Here is a 16,106-nt window from a genome sequence, read left to right on the forward strand (position 1 = left end):
TTGATGCTAGCAGAGATGAATAATATACAAGATAACAGAGATACATATTTACAATTCACTATTTATTAGTAAAACACTGGGCCAAGCAAATATGCTATAGCTGTTAGCCAGTGATAACAGAGAGCACAAACTTATAATAAACAAAGATGTAGCTAACTTCATATACCCTTATACATACCCAAAACATCATCTGATTTCTTTCTTTCAATTATTTGGATATCTGTCGCACCAACTGGGATGTGGGTTATCAGAGAATAACCTAGGAAACAATTTTAATAAATGTTCATACCAAAGTCCATGTCAATTTGCAAGTAACCATCATAGCATACGAGCGGAGAGGATTACCTAGCAAAACGGACCTCACACCTTAATACCTTAGGGTAAAAAAAATACAGATCACAAGATTTAATGGGTTGAGAAAGCAAAGTAGTCAGGCGATGACCATTAGCTGGGGCCAGAGGTTTATAGTGCACCTACATTCTATATGCCCAAATGTGGACAGACGTCTTCTGGAAAATACATAGGTAAGATCAGTGTCAGATATGATGATGACTGTAGTTGAATTTATAATACTATCTAGATCCACACATGAAGAAATGTCATTTATCCATAACATTGTAACTTAACATGATTCAGGAAGAAAAGAAAAAGATGGAGGACAATAATCAATTGAGTCTTTTCATCAGTTAGGTGGCTGTATCAGGAGTTCAACATGAACTACGGTGCAGCACAGACTTCACCACGTCTGGCAGCAAGCAGTTTCGGTCACAGGTTCCTTGCAGCTATTTGAAGAACTCCATTAAAAGAAGATTCTGCTCACCAAAGAATTAAACAATTCATATTTACAGCTCAGATCAGGGGATTAAGCAATGCTCTCCCTAAGCTCCTCATGACATACAACAATTCTAAATTTTCTGCACAAGACATGATCAAGTTGCCCTCTATAAAATATTATGTATAGATAATCGTGCAAAAGAGACAGAAAAAGAAAAATGAAAAGGAAATGTGCATTTAAGCAAATTGTCTACTCATTCTAAGAATGATAGTGAACAATGAGAGTTGGGCAACATAGTCAAGTTTGCTGACATACAAGTAAAGACTTTGCATTTTGGAGTTACTGTGGGTACAGATGCCATTATGCACAGGACAGCACACCATCATAACTATAACAGAGAAAGTCCTTCATATCCAGTCTAGATGACTTTCCAGCTCTGCAACCTCTGAGGTCCATGCGTAGCAGTGACTTCTGGAACCAAACTGTTGCTGATTACCATGCACAAGAAATTAGGAGCAGCTTGCAGGGACTGTTGTATCAGTAATAAGGGGAACTGCAGATGCTGGAGAATCCAAGATAATGAAATGTGAGGCTGGATGAACACAGCAGTCCACAACCAGCCCATCTGTTCCCCTCCCCCCACTGCATCCCAAAACCAGTCCAACCTGTCTCTGCCTCCCTAACCTGTTCTTCCTCCCACCCATCCCTTCCTCCCACCCCAAGCCGCACCCCCATCTACCTACTAACCTCATCCCACCTCCTTGACCTGTCCATCTTCCCTGGACTGACCTATCCCCTCCCTACCTCCCCACCTATACTCTCCTCTCCACCTATCTTCTTTTCTCTCCATCTTTGGTCCGCCTCCCCCTCTCTCCCTACTTATTCCAGAACCCTCACCCCATCCCCCTCTCTGATGAAGGATTTAGGCCCGAAACGTCAGTTTTTGTGCTCCTGAGATGCTGCTGGGCCTGCTGTGTTCATCCAGCCTCACATTTCATTATCTTGCAGGGAATGTTGACAGGATGTGGTGAAAAGAATGCCAAGTGACTGCAGAAGACTACAGACAGGTTGGATGAGTGAGCAAGAATTTAACAAATTACAAAATCAAAGAATGATCACAAGAAGGCAGGCCTTCAGCCCTTTGGGTTTCTGTATCAGGGCTTAGCAAGACCAACTCATTTTGTCCCACTCCATCTTCTCCCCATAGTTATGCATATTTTCTTTTCAGATAACTAATTGATTCAGTCTGCCATACTCTTGGGCAGTGTGTTCTAAATCCTTAACACAAAAAAATGTTTTGTCATGTCACCCTTACTTCTTTTGACACACCTTATTTGGTGTCCATCTGTTCCTCAATTCTCCTGCCAATGGGAATCGTTTGAGTTTTGCTTTGGCAAAATGAAAGTTGAATTCTCGTTTTCTACAGGGCTTCTCGCCATTAGGTCTAATGGGTTTTCTCGCAGTATCATTATCTACCTAACCCATGATGCTCCTCTTGTCTGATTCTAGCCCCACCTTTTCATACATCATGACTGGAACAACTCATCACTGGACAGAATTGGCCATTAATTGGCCTGCTGCATAGTGCCATCTTTTAAAAGCATGTTAGGCACCCTGACAAGCATTGCCTGGGGCCTCTGAGAGAGCAGGGATCATTAGATGGGGTGGTGCAGATGTGGGGCTTCCTTTTCTCTCAGGACCAGAAGTAGAGCTATGATACCAGACCATACTAGCCTGGTCCTGGGTTACTGCTGGTATCAAATCAGCCTCAAACCATGTTGAGGAATGCACAATGATGTAGAAAAGATCATTGACCTTCCCCACTCTGCTGTGAGTGCCACCAGCTTCCCTTCAATTCAATAGCTCACTATATCTCTGCTACTGTATCCAACTCCCACCAAGAAGTATGCTCAATCACTCATTATTGTTTGCAACATTCCCACGTGCTCTCATTCACCTCAACCCTCAACAGCACTAACCCTGCTTATCCTTTGCATTGCCTACTCTCTCTGGGGACACTTCCCCAGCTGAAGCTAACTGTGAGACTAACTTCCATCTTCTGTAATACCTGTCTCTCTTGCACTTATTCCAGGAGAAAAACAGCCCAGAATAAAGGAAAAAACATTGAAGACTGGTAATGAGCTGCACAATATTTGGCTCCTCACTGCTGTGTGGAGTCATTCTGACTGACTATCCTGAGCAGCTGACTGACAGTGTCCAAGCCCATGGACTGGTGTCATATGCTGTCCTTGACTTACAGTGCTGGCATCCCCCAAATGAAAGCCACCTCCCTTGACTTGACTGAGGACAAAGGGCAGCTTCACCATTTAGGCAAAGGCAGATCACAGAGTTAAATGCATGCTTTGAGGGGTGATGTTGAAAGGACAGGAGTAGATTTTTTTGGGACATTGGAATCACTTTTGGGAAAAAGTTGTAAATCGGAAGCAAAGAGAATTCTGGGAGAGGTCGGCCCATTCACCATGACCAAGAAGTGGGGAATCCCCTGTCAAAGGACAGTGAAGCCCCAAACATCTCAGTACCGTAGTGTTAGCCTCCTCCTTGAACAAAAAAAAAGGGGTTGTTAGAACATTTATGTGTGGCTTAGAAAAGGCAAAGCTTCAGCAGTCTGCCTCATCTTGACCAGTAAAGATGGCAGGGGCTCTGGGAAAACTTGTGATTTGTGTGGCATGTAAAAAGAGACAGGTTTTGGATCCACAAGACATCCAGGATAATCACATTAAAGTGTCAGAGAACAGCAGTGGGTGATTTGGAGCAACTCTCCTCACTGACCCTCACACAAGGAGGTGAAAGGTTTCTACAACAACCAAACCTGACAGTGGTCATTCCACATCGTGATATGCAAATAAGGAGGAGTGCACAGATGCCAAATGAGCTGGCGACCATTCACCGAACGGCAAGGAGACAGCTGATCCAGGAAATCCAGGACACCTTGCAGCAGTTAAACGGGTATGAAATTTGAGATGTCTATTTTGTGAGCAAAATGACTGAATCAGGGGTGGATGACACGAGGGAATACCATATCACAACAGTGCCCGAAGTTACTCTGAGAAAAGTCAGAAGGACTGGTAGGCAGTACAGAAAAGTAGTAGTCGTGGGTGACTCAATAGTTTGACGGACAGACAGTTTAGTTTGCAGCTGAGATCAAGAGTCCCTTATGTCTTGATGCCACATGGTGTAAAGTTTTGGGACATAACAGAACAACTGAATAAACGTCTGGAAAGGGAGCATGAACAACCAGTGGTTATGGCTCATAAGGGAACAAACAACATGGGAAATGATAAGGTGGAGGATTTGCAAGACCAGTTTTAGGAGTTAATGAGTAGGCTGAAATGCAGGGCCTTTAGGGCAGTAATCTCAGGAATGCTACTTGTGCCATGAGTTTCACTCTTTAGGCAAAGGCAGATCAGAAAGGTAAATGTGAGACTTGAGAGATGATGTAGGAGGGAAAGGGTTAGATTTTTGGGACACAGATTATGTATGGGAAAGGACAATGCTGATCATAAGAGATGGGCCTCAACTGAGTAGAAATATAACTGATCTCCTGGTTGATAGAGTATATTGTGTAGTAGGGGTGGATTTAAACTTGTAAGCCAGACGGGTGAGTTGACCACTTGGCCTATTTTTGGAAGTACCAGAGAGGACAAGAGACAGAAGATGGGGAATGAAGTAAAGGAACGGGTGAAGGCTTCAGTATTGACAGTAAACAAAGTAATGGCTGCCTTCAAAAGGACAAGAAAGAGATAAGGTCACGGCAGGCACAGGTTATCGTGAACAAAATTGGGAAACTGGAAGCAGAAAGTGCCCTTGATAGATACACTGTAGCATTGATAGAAACATGTTTCAAGTCAGAACACGGCTGGATACACATCCCAGGTTATGATGTTTTCAGTAGATACAGGGTGGGTAAAAAAGGAAGTATAGCAGTTTTGATAGTTTCATTGCCCTTGAACAAGATGCAGTTCCTGAATTAGAATCTGTATGTCTGGAGGTGAGAAACAGGAAGGAAGCCGTGATCTTCTTAGCTATTTATTATTGACTTACAAATAGTGGGGAGGAAGTAGAAGAGAACATTTATAGCAGACGATGGAAATATGCAGGACAAGTCAGTTTGTGATAGCTAGTGGTTTCCATTATCCTAGGGTGGAGTGGGAAAAAGGCAGAGTGTGGGGCATGGAAGAGAGAGAAGTTCCTGCAAAGTGTGCAAGAGAACTTTTTGGAACAGTACATTTCTGGTCCCACCAAGGAGGGAGATTTGTTGGATCTGACCCTAAGAAATGTGGCAGGCTAAGTAGAGAACAGCAGAGTGGGGAGTAATTCTGAAACAGCAATCATAATGTAATAAAGAGGTTCAGTATTACATTGGAAAAGACATAAAGTCAATTACAAAGATTCCAATCCGGAAAGGGACAGATTTTATGGGTCTAAAAGTTGAAATGAAGCTGGTTGCTAGAATGCACATTTTGCAGACTAAAGCAGTGGGATGAACAATGGGAGAATTTCAAACAAGAAATAAATAGGTTGCAAGTTAGTTACATATCCACAAGAAATAAATAGTTTTTGCAGCAAAGGTACCCTGAATGACTAAAGGTATTGATGAAAAATATCCACAGAAAGCTGCCATATGATGCATACAGGAATAATAATAGCAATAGAAATTAGGAACAAGCAGGGTAAGCTGCTCACTAAAGCAAAAGGTATGACAGAGGTCCTAAACAAGTAGTCTATTTCAGTCTACACCACATTAAAAAAATTGTAACAATGGCGTAGTTGAAAATGTGAGTTAGTGTAACTAAGCAGAATAGTGCCAAAGAAGAGGCCTAAAAAATTTTGGCAACACTCCAGGTAGAGAAGATGCCAGGCCTGGATGGGATGCACCTAGAATGCTAAGATAGGTAAGCCAGGACCTTGAGGAGTAGTTGTCAAAATTTTCCAGGTTTTTTGAATACAGGATTAATTCTGGGGCACTAGAGGATTGAAAATGTAATACTTGTTTAAGAAAGGGGCAATGGATAAGCCAGGAAACTACAAGCCTGTGAGCTCGATGTCACATGAACCCTGACATCACTCTGCTCCTGTACTTCTCTCAAAAAGTTGTCCCATTGAACCCGTATTGACTATCTGTGTTTCAATACTGGGAATAATGATGGAGGCCATAATAAAAGAATATACATTTAGCAAAATAAGCTAATACTCGACAGACAATATGGCATTTGTCAAGGGCAGATCATGTCTGACAGATTTAATTGAGTTCTTTTCAAGAGGTGACACGGGCAATGAATGAGGGTAGTGCTGTGCATATTGTATATTTGGACTTCCAGAAAGCATTTGATACAGTGTCAAAGTGTGGAGCTGGATGAACACAGCAGGCCAAGCAGCATCTTAGGAGCACAAAAGCTGACGATTCGGGCCTAGACCCTTCATCAGATGCTGAGATCAGAGGAAGGGTCTAGGCCCGAAATGTCAGCTTTTGTGCTTCTAAGATGCTGCTTGGCCTGCTGTGTTCATCTAGCTCCACACTATGTTATCTCAAATTCTCCAGCATCTGCAGTTCCCATTATCTCTGATACAGTGTCACATGCAGGTTGATTAGCAAATTAGAAATGTTAGGGATTGATGGGTCCTTGACATTTTGGATTAGAAGTCAGTAAAAAGATAGGAAAGAGAGTAGTTGTAGATGGACATTTTTTAGATTGAAGACAAATTGAAAGTGGTGTTCCACAGGGAACAGTGTTGGGACCACTTTTCTGATGCTATAAATGATTTGGAGATATGCATTTGGGGGAAAAAATCTCCAAATTTGCAGATGATACTCAGCTAAGGAGAATAATGAATTGTTAGGATGCTGCTCAAGAACCAAATGGACAGATCATTGGCAGATGAATTACAATGTAGAGAAATGTGAAGTGAGCATTTTGGTAGAAACACAGAAAGACAAAATGGTTCAATGGTACAACTTCAAGCCATCAGAAAGTGACTAGTTGAAACAGTTGTTAAGAAATCTTAAAAGATTCTTGAGTTTATAAGTAGATGTATAAAGTACAAAAGAGAGGAAAGAATGCTACACCTCTTCAATCATTGGTCAGACTACACTTGGCGTGCTGTGTTCAGTTCTGGGCACAGTATTTCAAAGGAGGATGTTAAATCCTTGGAGATTGGTCAAAGGAAATACCAGGACTGAGGTATTTTAAGTAAAGACTGGAGAAATTGGGGTTATTGTCCAGAGAGAGGATTAAGAGGCGACCTTATTGAGGTGTTTGAAATTATGAACAATTTTGACACAGTAAAGAAGGATATTGTTTCCACTAGTTGGCAAGTCTGTAACTCTTTTGTCACCAAGATTGCTTGGTGTGAGATGGGTAACAACATCTTTACCCAATTGTTAGGATTTGGGAGGAGCTGCCTGGGAGAGTAGTACAGGCAGATTCCATATGTGGTTTCAAAAGACTAGATATACGTTTGAAAGTGATGAATTTAGAAAGGTATGGAGAGATAGGGCTGGAGAATGGGACTAGTTGGATAGCCCTTTCTGACACCAGTACAGACAATAGGTTGATTGGCCTCTTTCTCCTCTGTAAAATTTAATGACTGCTGACAGTCATGTCAAGATTCCTGGCTTTGTGTTTGTGTCAAATGGCAAGGCAAAACAGAATAATGTTAAAAACCAAAAGAACCACAGATGCTGTAAATCAGGAAGAAACACAGGATTTGTAGAAAAGTTCAGCAGGTCTGGCAGCATCTGTGAAGAAAACTGTTTTGAGAAGGGGTCACTGGATCCAAAACATTAACTCTGATTTTTTTCTTCACAGATGCTGCTGGCCCTGCTGAGCTTTTTCAGCAACTTCAGTTTTTGTAGAGAATCGTGTTAGCCTGACATCTCTGGCTGAGGGGGAAAAACACAAAAAAGCAATGCAAGGCACAGACTTATCAGCATCCAGGTAGGCTCAGAGTGAGTCATTGCGATGATAGCAAGCAAACAGGATGGCAATACTGCCTGATTTATCCCACTAGCTCGGTCTGTGTCCCTGCCCACAAGAATTTCAGTCACTAGTGCATCCCGAGGTATAGCATCAAAATGCAGTAGTATGCTGCAAGTGGATTGGCGATGTGCCTTGAGGATTTTTAGAAGTTGGCACATGTTAAATGCCAATTTGTGTGGACATGGCCACAGTGCGCATGGAGTTTACACAGAAACGTTGGTGCTCAGTGTCTAACATGGAGGTCATCTGGAGTAGAGATAATGGGAACCGCAGATGCTGGAGAATCAGAGACAATAAAGTGTGAAGCTGGATAGAGACAATAAAGTGTGAAGCTGGATAGAGACAATAAAGTGTGAAGCTGGATGAACACAGCAGGCCAAGCAGCATCTTAGGAGCACAAAAGCTGACGCTTCGGGTCTAGACCCTTCATCAGAAAAAGGGTGAAGGGTCTAGGTCTGAAACATCAGCTTTTGTGCTCCTAAGATGCTGCTTGGCCTGCTGTATTCATCCAGCTTCACACTTGGTCATCTGGAGTAAGTGGCAAGTGAAGTTGCAAGGTATTTGCTCTGACGTCCATGTTCAGAATTCTAGATATCCAGCTTGTTCAGCGTATTTGGTAAGAGAAGAAGCTGATAAATATAAGGCAAGCTGTGATGTTTGTAAGACATTTAACAGGCAAAAAAATCCCCTTTAATTGGCAACTTGCCATTGCCTAGCAAGAAACTTACCTTCCCACTTGCCAAAAAAAAAGAGATGCAGTGAAATACTCCTTACATGAAGATAGACCTTGCTAGACTTCTCATTTAATTCTGCACAAATCCCATCCAAGTCGATAAGACCCCCATAAGTTTCCTCGCTGTATTTGTTCTATGCAGACCTCATTATTTTGAATGCCTCTTTTCTTAATCCTTTTTTTTAAATTCTCTTGTTTCCAAGTTAAACAGCCCTAGTTCCTCTTACCTTTTCAAAAGTGAATTTTGTTATCCCAGAACCATTCATAGAAATCTTTTCTGCACCCTCTCTGATGCCTTTACATCCTTCCTATACTGAGCTAGTCAATACAGAAAAGAACACCCAAGTTGAGGCAGAGCCCATGTTTCAGTCAAGCTTATCATGACTTCCTTGTTTTTGTTCTTTTGCTCATGTTTATGAAGGTAAAATTCAAACACTTTAGTAACCACCTTCTTAACTTTTCTTCACTGGTTCATATACCCATTCCCCATGAGTGGGACTTGCTCTTGCAAGTCCTTTAGAATTGTACCTTTTATTTTATATTGGTGTCTCTTCTTGTTCTTCCAAAATGAATGAATTCACACTTTTCTCCATTAAATTTAAATTGCCTGTTCTCTGCCCATTCCATCAACCTATCTAAATCTTTTTCAAGATAACAAAGTGTGGAGCTGGATGAACACAGCAGGTCAAGCAGCATCTCAGGAGCACAAAAGCTGATGTTTCGGGCCTAGACCCTTCATCAGAGTGGGGGATGGGGGGAGGGTTCTGAAATAAATATGGAGAGAGGGGGAGGCGGACTGAAGATGGAGAGAAAAGAAGATAGGTGGAGAGGAGAGTATAGGTGGGGAGGTAGGGAGGGGATAGGTCAGTCCAGGGAGGATGGACAGGTCAAGGAGGTGGGATGAGGTTAGTAGGTAGGAAGTGGAGATGCGGCTTGAGGTGGGAGGAGGGGATAGGTGAGAGGAAGAACAGGTTAGGGAAGCGGGGACAAGCTGGGCTGGTTTTGGGATGCAGTGGGGGAAGGGGAGATTTTGAAGCTTGTGAAGTCCACATTGATACCATTGGGCTGCAGGATTCCCAAGCAAAATATGAGTTGCTGTTCCTGCCTCACACCCCGCCCCCGCAACAACCACCCTAAGCGGATCCCCCTCATCCTCACATACCACCCCACCAACTTCCGGATACAACGCATCATCTTCCGACACTTCCACCATCTACAATCCGACCCCACCACCCAAGACATTTTTCCATCCCCATCCTTGTCTGCCTTCCGGACAGACCACTCTCTCCGTGACTCCCTTGTCCGCTCCACACTCCCCTCCAACCCCACCACACCCGGCACCTTCCCCTGCAACTGAAGGAAGTGCTACACTTGCCCCCACACCTCCTCCCTCACCCCCATCCCAGGGCCCAAGATGACTTTCCATATTAAGCAGATGTTCACCTGCACATCTGCCAATGTGGTATACTGTATCCACTGTACCCGGTGTGGCTTCCTCTACATTGGGGAAACCAAGTGGAGGCTTGGGGGCCGCTTTGCAGAACACCTCCGCTTGGTTTGCAATAAACAACTGCACCTCCCAGTCGCGAACCATTTTAACTCCCCCTCCCATTCCTTAGACGACATGTCCATCATGGGCCTCCTGCAGTGCCATAATGAGTATGCAGATACCTTCAGGTACAACTGTACACGCACACTAAAGGTCCCTCTGATCCTTGGTGCTTCTCAGGATCCTACCGTTCATCATGTATTCCTTTGCCTGCTTGTCCTGCCCAAGTGCATCACCTCACACTTATCCAGATTGAATTCCATTTTCCACTGATCAGCCCATCTGACCAATCCATCTATATCCTCTTGTAGTGCAAAGCTATCCTCACCAGTTTCCACCTAATTAATTATTGTATTGTCTTTGAACATACTGATCCACAAGCAGCAAGGACCCCACAACATTGATGCCTGTGGAACCCTAGCAGACACAGATTTCCAGTCAGTAAAAGACTCCTCAACCATCCCCTCTGCTTCCTGCTGTTCAGCCAATTGTGGATCCACTTTGCCAAATTTCCTTGGATCCCATGGCCTGTTTTTTCTCGCTGATAAATCTAAAAGATGGAATCACAATTTCAAAACAAAAAGTCCAGTCATTTGGCACGGAGATGAAGAAACATTTTTCATTCAAAATGTGGTCAACTTCTGGAATTCTTCATCCCATGGGATCAATGGATGATCAGTCATTCAGTATATTAAAGATAGCGGTTGATAGATTTTTGTGTACCATGGGAATTAAGAGATTTGGGGACAGTGCTGAAACATGGAGTTGAGGTAGATGATCAGCCTTAATTTTGTTGAACGACAAAGCAGGCTTGATGGGCCAAATGATCTACTCCTGCACAGCACATCTCTTACCCAGGTATGATGCACCTTTCCTGTAGTTGCCAGTAACTCGAATGCAGCTGCTCCCATTGCCCTGGCAGACACCACATTTGTCGAGGGTCTGGGTGGAAAAGAGCACCCCATCACATCCAATGGGCTGCAGAACACGGAGAGTGTGAAACAAGAATCAACAAGATTTGAAAATTCTAAAACGCATGTATGCAGATTATTGTCACAACCTCACATCTGCCAGCTACACAGACACCTCTGTATTCCCTGTATTTACAAGATGTTCCATCTCGTGCTGGGACCATTAGTTGTCTCTGTCCATCTGCAGTAGTACACTGAAGATCACAAGGCTTACTTGAAATGTGCACGTAATCATCTGCAAGAAATAAATAATTTGAATTTATATTATGATTTATTGACACCTCTCAAAACTCCCAAAGCACTTAGCATTTAAAAAGGTACAATAATTATTATCTAGACAAGATCCACAGACAATAATAATATGCATCAGCATCTACTATGGTTGAAGGAAGAATGACAAAAACAGAAGCAGTGTCCTCTTTATTTTCCATTAGATATGAATTAGTTAACTTCACTTGAAATGTTCTGAAAGTATTATCCCAATTTGTTCAGCATTGTCTAAAGTATGAACACACTCAGATGATGAATCCCCTCACCACCTTCCAGACGTAGTGAGAATTTAAAGCATAGATTTGGGACCAGATTTCCATGCTGGAAGTGGGAATCAGGAAATGGAACTAATCCCTAAGTGAAGTATATTAAATACTTACCATTGGTGGCAAACACTGCATTTCTTACAAATATGTGTTTAGAGGCTAAAAATAGATAATCTACACTAAAATAAGTGTTTTTTATTGTGCCAAAAACTTTTACAAAAAATCAAAACCTCATGCACACAATCATTTGCAAGACACCTCACACATAATCTACATAAATTTTATTTCTAGTCTGTTCTAATTTTGTCTGTCCCTACACATACATTGTGTACATTGCTAATTTTTGGTAAAATTCTGCTGTAAGTGCTAAACTTCAGGGAATTTCACAGAGGGTTTCTAGCTCTAGCAAGTTTCCTCATTCAGTTCTCCATTGTTCACCGCAAGTTTGCACTACATCTGGAGAGCACTGCTCTTACACCATCTTGTGCTCACCAGCAGAAATGCTCATGCTGTCAGGGCCGTCTAGGTTTAGCACCTCTGGTGCTATATTTAAAACTCAACTGTGCACCAGGAAAAAACATGCAAATCAGGAACAGCCCTTTAGAGTAGACACAGTAGAAGGGAAGTTAAAAATTAGATGAGGAAATAAAGTGTAACATCTCCCAAGTTTGCAGATAATATCAAGTCGGCGAGGAGGGTGATCTGTGATGAGGATGCAGAGATTCTTCAGCACGGTTTTGACAGGTTGGGTGAGTGGGCAAATCAATGGCAGATACAGTATAATTTGGGTAAAATGTGAGGTTATTCACTTCAGCAGCAAAAACAATGCAGATTGCTACTGGAATGGCTGTAATTTGGGAGAGCGGAGTGCACAGAGGACCTGGGCGTTCTTGTCTATCAGTCGCCAGAGGTAAACGCACAGGTCCAGCAGGTGGTAAAGGCAAATGGTATATTGACTTTCATCACAAGAGGCTTTGAGTACAAGAGCAGGGATGTGTTGTTGCAGTTGTACAGGGCCTTGGTCACATCACACTTGGAATACTGTATGTAATTTTGTTATCTTTTTCTGAGGATGGATGCTCTTGCTGTTGAGGGAATACAGTGAAGTTTTACCAAGATTCTGGGATGGCAGGATGAGGAAAAATGGACTAGGTTGGGACTGTTTTCACTAGAGTTCAAATGGATGAGGGGGAATTTCAGAGACTTATAAAATACTAACAGGACTGGACAGGGTAGATGCAGGGAGGATGTTCCTGATGGTGGGTGTACACAAAACCAGGGGTAACATATGAGGATTCGGGGTAGACTATTTAGGATGGAAATGAGGAGACATTTCTTCACCCAAAGAATGGTGAACCTGTGGAATTTGTTACCACTGAGAGTATTTCATGCCAAAACATTTAATGCATTCAATGGGTGACTAGATATAGTACTTGGGGGCAATGGGATCAAAGGTTATGGGGAGAAAGCAGGATTAGGCTACTGAGTTGGATGATCAGCCATGATCGTGAAGAATGGTGCAGCAGGCTCGAAGGGTCAAATAACCTCCCCCTGCTCCTATTCTCCATGTTTCTATGAAAAAGGAAAGTTTCCAAGAACACACAGGTGGCACAGGTTATGTTTCATTACAAACACAGTTGTGAATATATTGGTATTTAAATCACATTCCAATCCATGTTATTTGTAGCTGTTGCTTTAAGGATAAAGCTCCTGAGGTTACCGCAAGGGTCAATGTTGGGTCCACTACTGTTTGTCATTTTTATAAATGACCTGGATGAGGGCGTAGAAGGATGGATTAGTAAATTTGCAGACAACACTAAGGTCGCTGGAGTTGTGGATAGTGATGAAGGATGCTGTAGGTTGCAGAGGGACATAGATAAGCTGCAGAGCTGGGCCGAGAGGTGGCAAATGGAGTTTAATGTGGACAAATGTGAGGTGATGCACTTTGGTAGGAGTAACCGGAAGGCAAAGTATTGGGCTAATGGTAAGATGATTGGTAGCGTAGATGAGCAGAGAGATCTCGGTGTCCATGTACACAGATCCTTGAAAGTTGCCACCCAGGTTGACAGGGCTGTTAAGAAGGCATACAGTGTTTTAGCTTTTATTAATAGAGGGATCGAGTTCCGGAACCAAGAGGTTATGCTGCAGCTGTACAAAACTCGGGTGCAGCCACACTTAAAGTATTGCGTACAATTCTGGTCACCGCATTATAAGAAGGATGTGGAAGCTTTGGAAAGGATGCAGAGGAGATTTACTAGGATGTTGCCTGGTATGGAGGGAAGGTCTTACGAGGAAAGGTTGAGGGACTTGAGGCTGTTTTCGTTAGAGAGAAGAAGGTTGAGAGGTGACTTAATTGAGACATATAAAATAATCAGAGGGTTAGATAGGGTGGATAGGGAGAGCCTTTTTCCTAGGATGGTGATGGCGAGCATGAGGGCGCATAGCTTTAAATTGAGGGGTGAAAGATATAGGACAGATATCAGAGGTTGTTTCTTTACTCAGTAGTAAGGGAATGGAACGCTTTGCCTGCAACAGTAGTAGATTCGCCAACTTTAAGTACATTTAAGTCATCATTGGACAAGCATATGGGCGTACATGGAATAGTGTAGGTTAGATGGGCTTCAGATCGGTATGACAGGTCGGCACAACATCGAGGGCCAAAGGGCCTGTACTGTGCTGTAATGTTCTATGTTACCTGGCTTAGCATACTGTTCTTTCCCCAACACCCAAAGTTTTGTGTCAACATAACGTAATGTGTGGGAGCTTCACACATTGAAGGTAAAACCTTCAAACAGTTGTTAACATTAAATTTTATTAAACAACAGGAAGACCCACAAAAGTATAAACATACAAAAAGGCTGCATTTGCATCTTGGACTAAACAGATGGTGCTTGCCTTTTGAGCAACAAGTTTATGGTCACCAGGCAATCACTTCGCCCAGCACACATCTACTGAAGTGCTTGTCAATTAAGTACTGTCTTGCTTGTTGTGCCTGATGTTGCACCAATCAGAGTGAAGGTGATAACAAGGTGTAGAGCTGGATGAACACAGCAGGCCAAGCAGCATCAGAGGAGCAGGAAGGCTGATGTTTCGGGTCTAGACCCTTGTTCAGAAATGGGGGAGGGGAAGGGTGTTCTGATATAAACAGGGAGCGAGGGGGAGGTGGATAGAAGATAGATAGAGGAGAAGATAGGTGGAGAGGAGGCAGACAGGTCAAAGGGACGGGGATGGAGCCAGTAAAGGTGAGTGTAGGTGGGGAGTTAGGGAGGGGATAGGTCAGTCCAGGGAGGACGGACAGGTCAAGGGGGTAGGATGAGGTTAGTGGGTAGGAAATGGGGGTGCAGCTTGAGGTGGGAGGAGGAGATAGATGGGAGCAAGGACAAGCTGGGCTAGTTTTGGAATGCAGTAGAGGGAGGGGAGATTTTGAAGCTTGTGAAGTGTGAAGTCTAGACCCGAAACATCAGCCTTCCTGCTCCTCTGATGCTGCTTGGCCTGCTGTGTTCATCCAGCTGTACAACTTGTTATCTCAGATTCTCCAGCATCTGCAGTTGCTACTACCTCTGAAACAATGAAGGTGACGTTCCTGATCATCTTAGAAAAACTGCTTTCTAGCATCCATCACGTCTTTCCTTTGCCTTTCAGCTGCCAGAATGCAAAATGAGGAAGGGACACGGCACCCAAAACGTTAACTCTGATTTTTCTTCTTCACAGATGCTGCCAGATCCACTGAGCTTGTCCAGTAACTTCTGTTTTTGTTCTTGTGTATACAAAGTGGTTCACTGTACTGATTAGTTTTTCGTTAGTAGAACATGGTTTATGAAACTCCCTTTAACATTCTTGCATTTTTGATACTAATGGTTCTTGGCCCTGGGTTCCAACAATTTGCTTTCACACATTCTGTCCTAAGGCAACGAAAACGTACGAGTTTCCTAACATCATCCTTATTCTTATGTTTTTCCCTCTCTCTGCTATCTGCAACAGTTTCTGCTATGCCCTAAAGCCAAAGTCTTGTCAATTCCTCCAGCTACTGTGTTGGTTTCCACATAATAAAATACTTTCTAACACTTATTCGTCAGTGAGAAACATTATATGCATTTGCCAGATCTGCCTGCCTCGTTGGCTTTAGACACCCGAGATTCATCCAAATAAAACTGGAATTGTTATGAGAATGCTAGTCTTAAGTTCTTCTGTAATTATGATTTCCTTAATGTTTTCAGAAGTTTGCTCTCAATTCAATGAACTAAACCACAACCATATTAACACTTCGTTTTTCATAGTGAATTCACATTGTCTGATGATGTTTGACATAACTGTCCTAAATCTGAATTGGTAAACTTCAGGAACAAGCTCACAGGCACTACTTACTGCAGTGTCAAATCTCAGTGATTAGTCTTTAAGAAGAACAGAACAAGCACCACTTTACCAGTCAAGACATTTTGTAGCATAAGAGTCCAGGAGTGCTTTGGGCAATTCAAAAGTTTAGAGCCTCTCAAATGGCAGAACATCTCTTGGCGTGCTTTACGGAAAAAAGATCTGACTTTCGA

The 16,106-nt window shown here is 42.8% G+C and overlaps 1 protein-coding gene across 1 annotated transcript in view; it reads right to left on the reverse strand.

Annotated features, from left to right (window-relative positions):
- The window catches only part of adamtsl2 (ADAMTS-like 2), a 205,363-nt gene that overhangs the window by 140,845 nt on the left and 48,412 nt on the right, over positions 1 to 16,106 (reverse strand). Inside the window, exons 6-8 of the mRNA XM_059638308.1 lie at positions 11,116 to 11,261; positions 10,910 to 11,033; positions 179 to 259 (exon numbers count right to left, since the gene is read on the reverse strand). Coding sequence (XP_059494291.1) covers positions 179 to 259; positions 10,910 to 11,033; positions 11,116 to 11,261 — 351 coding nt within the window. The remainder of the gene's footprint in view (positions 1 to 178; positions 260 to 10,909; positions 11,034 to 11,115; positions 11,262 to 16,106) is intronic.

This window comes from Stegostoma tigrinum, chromosome 29 (genome assembly GCF_030684315.1).
Source record: "Stegostoma tigrinum isolate sSteTig4 chromosome 29, sSteTig4.hap1, whole genome shotgun sequence".
Lineage (NCBI taxonomy): Eukaryota > Metazoa > Chordata > Chondrichthyes > Orectolobiformes > Stegostomatidae > Stegostoma > Stegostoma tigrinum.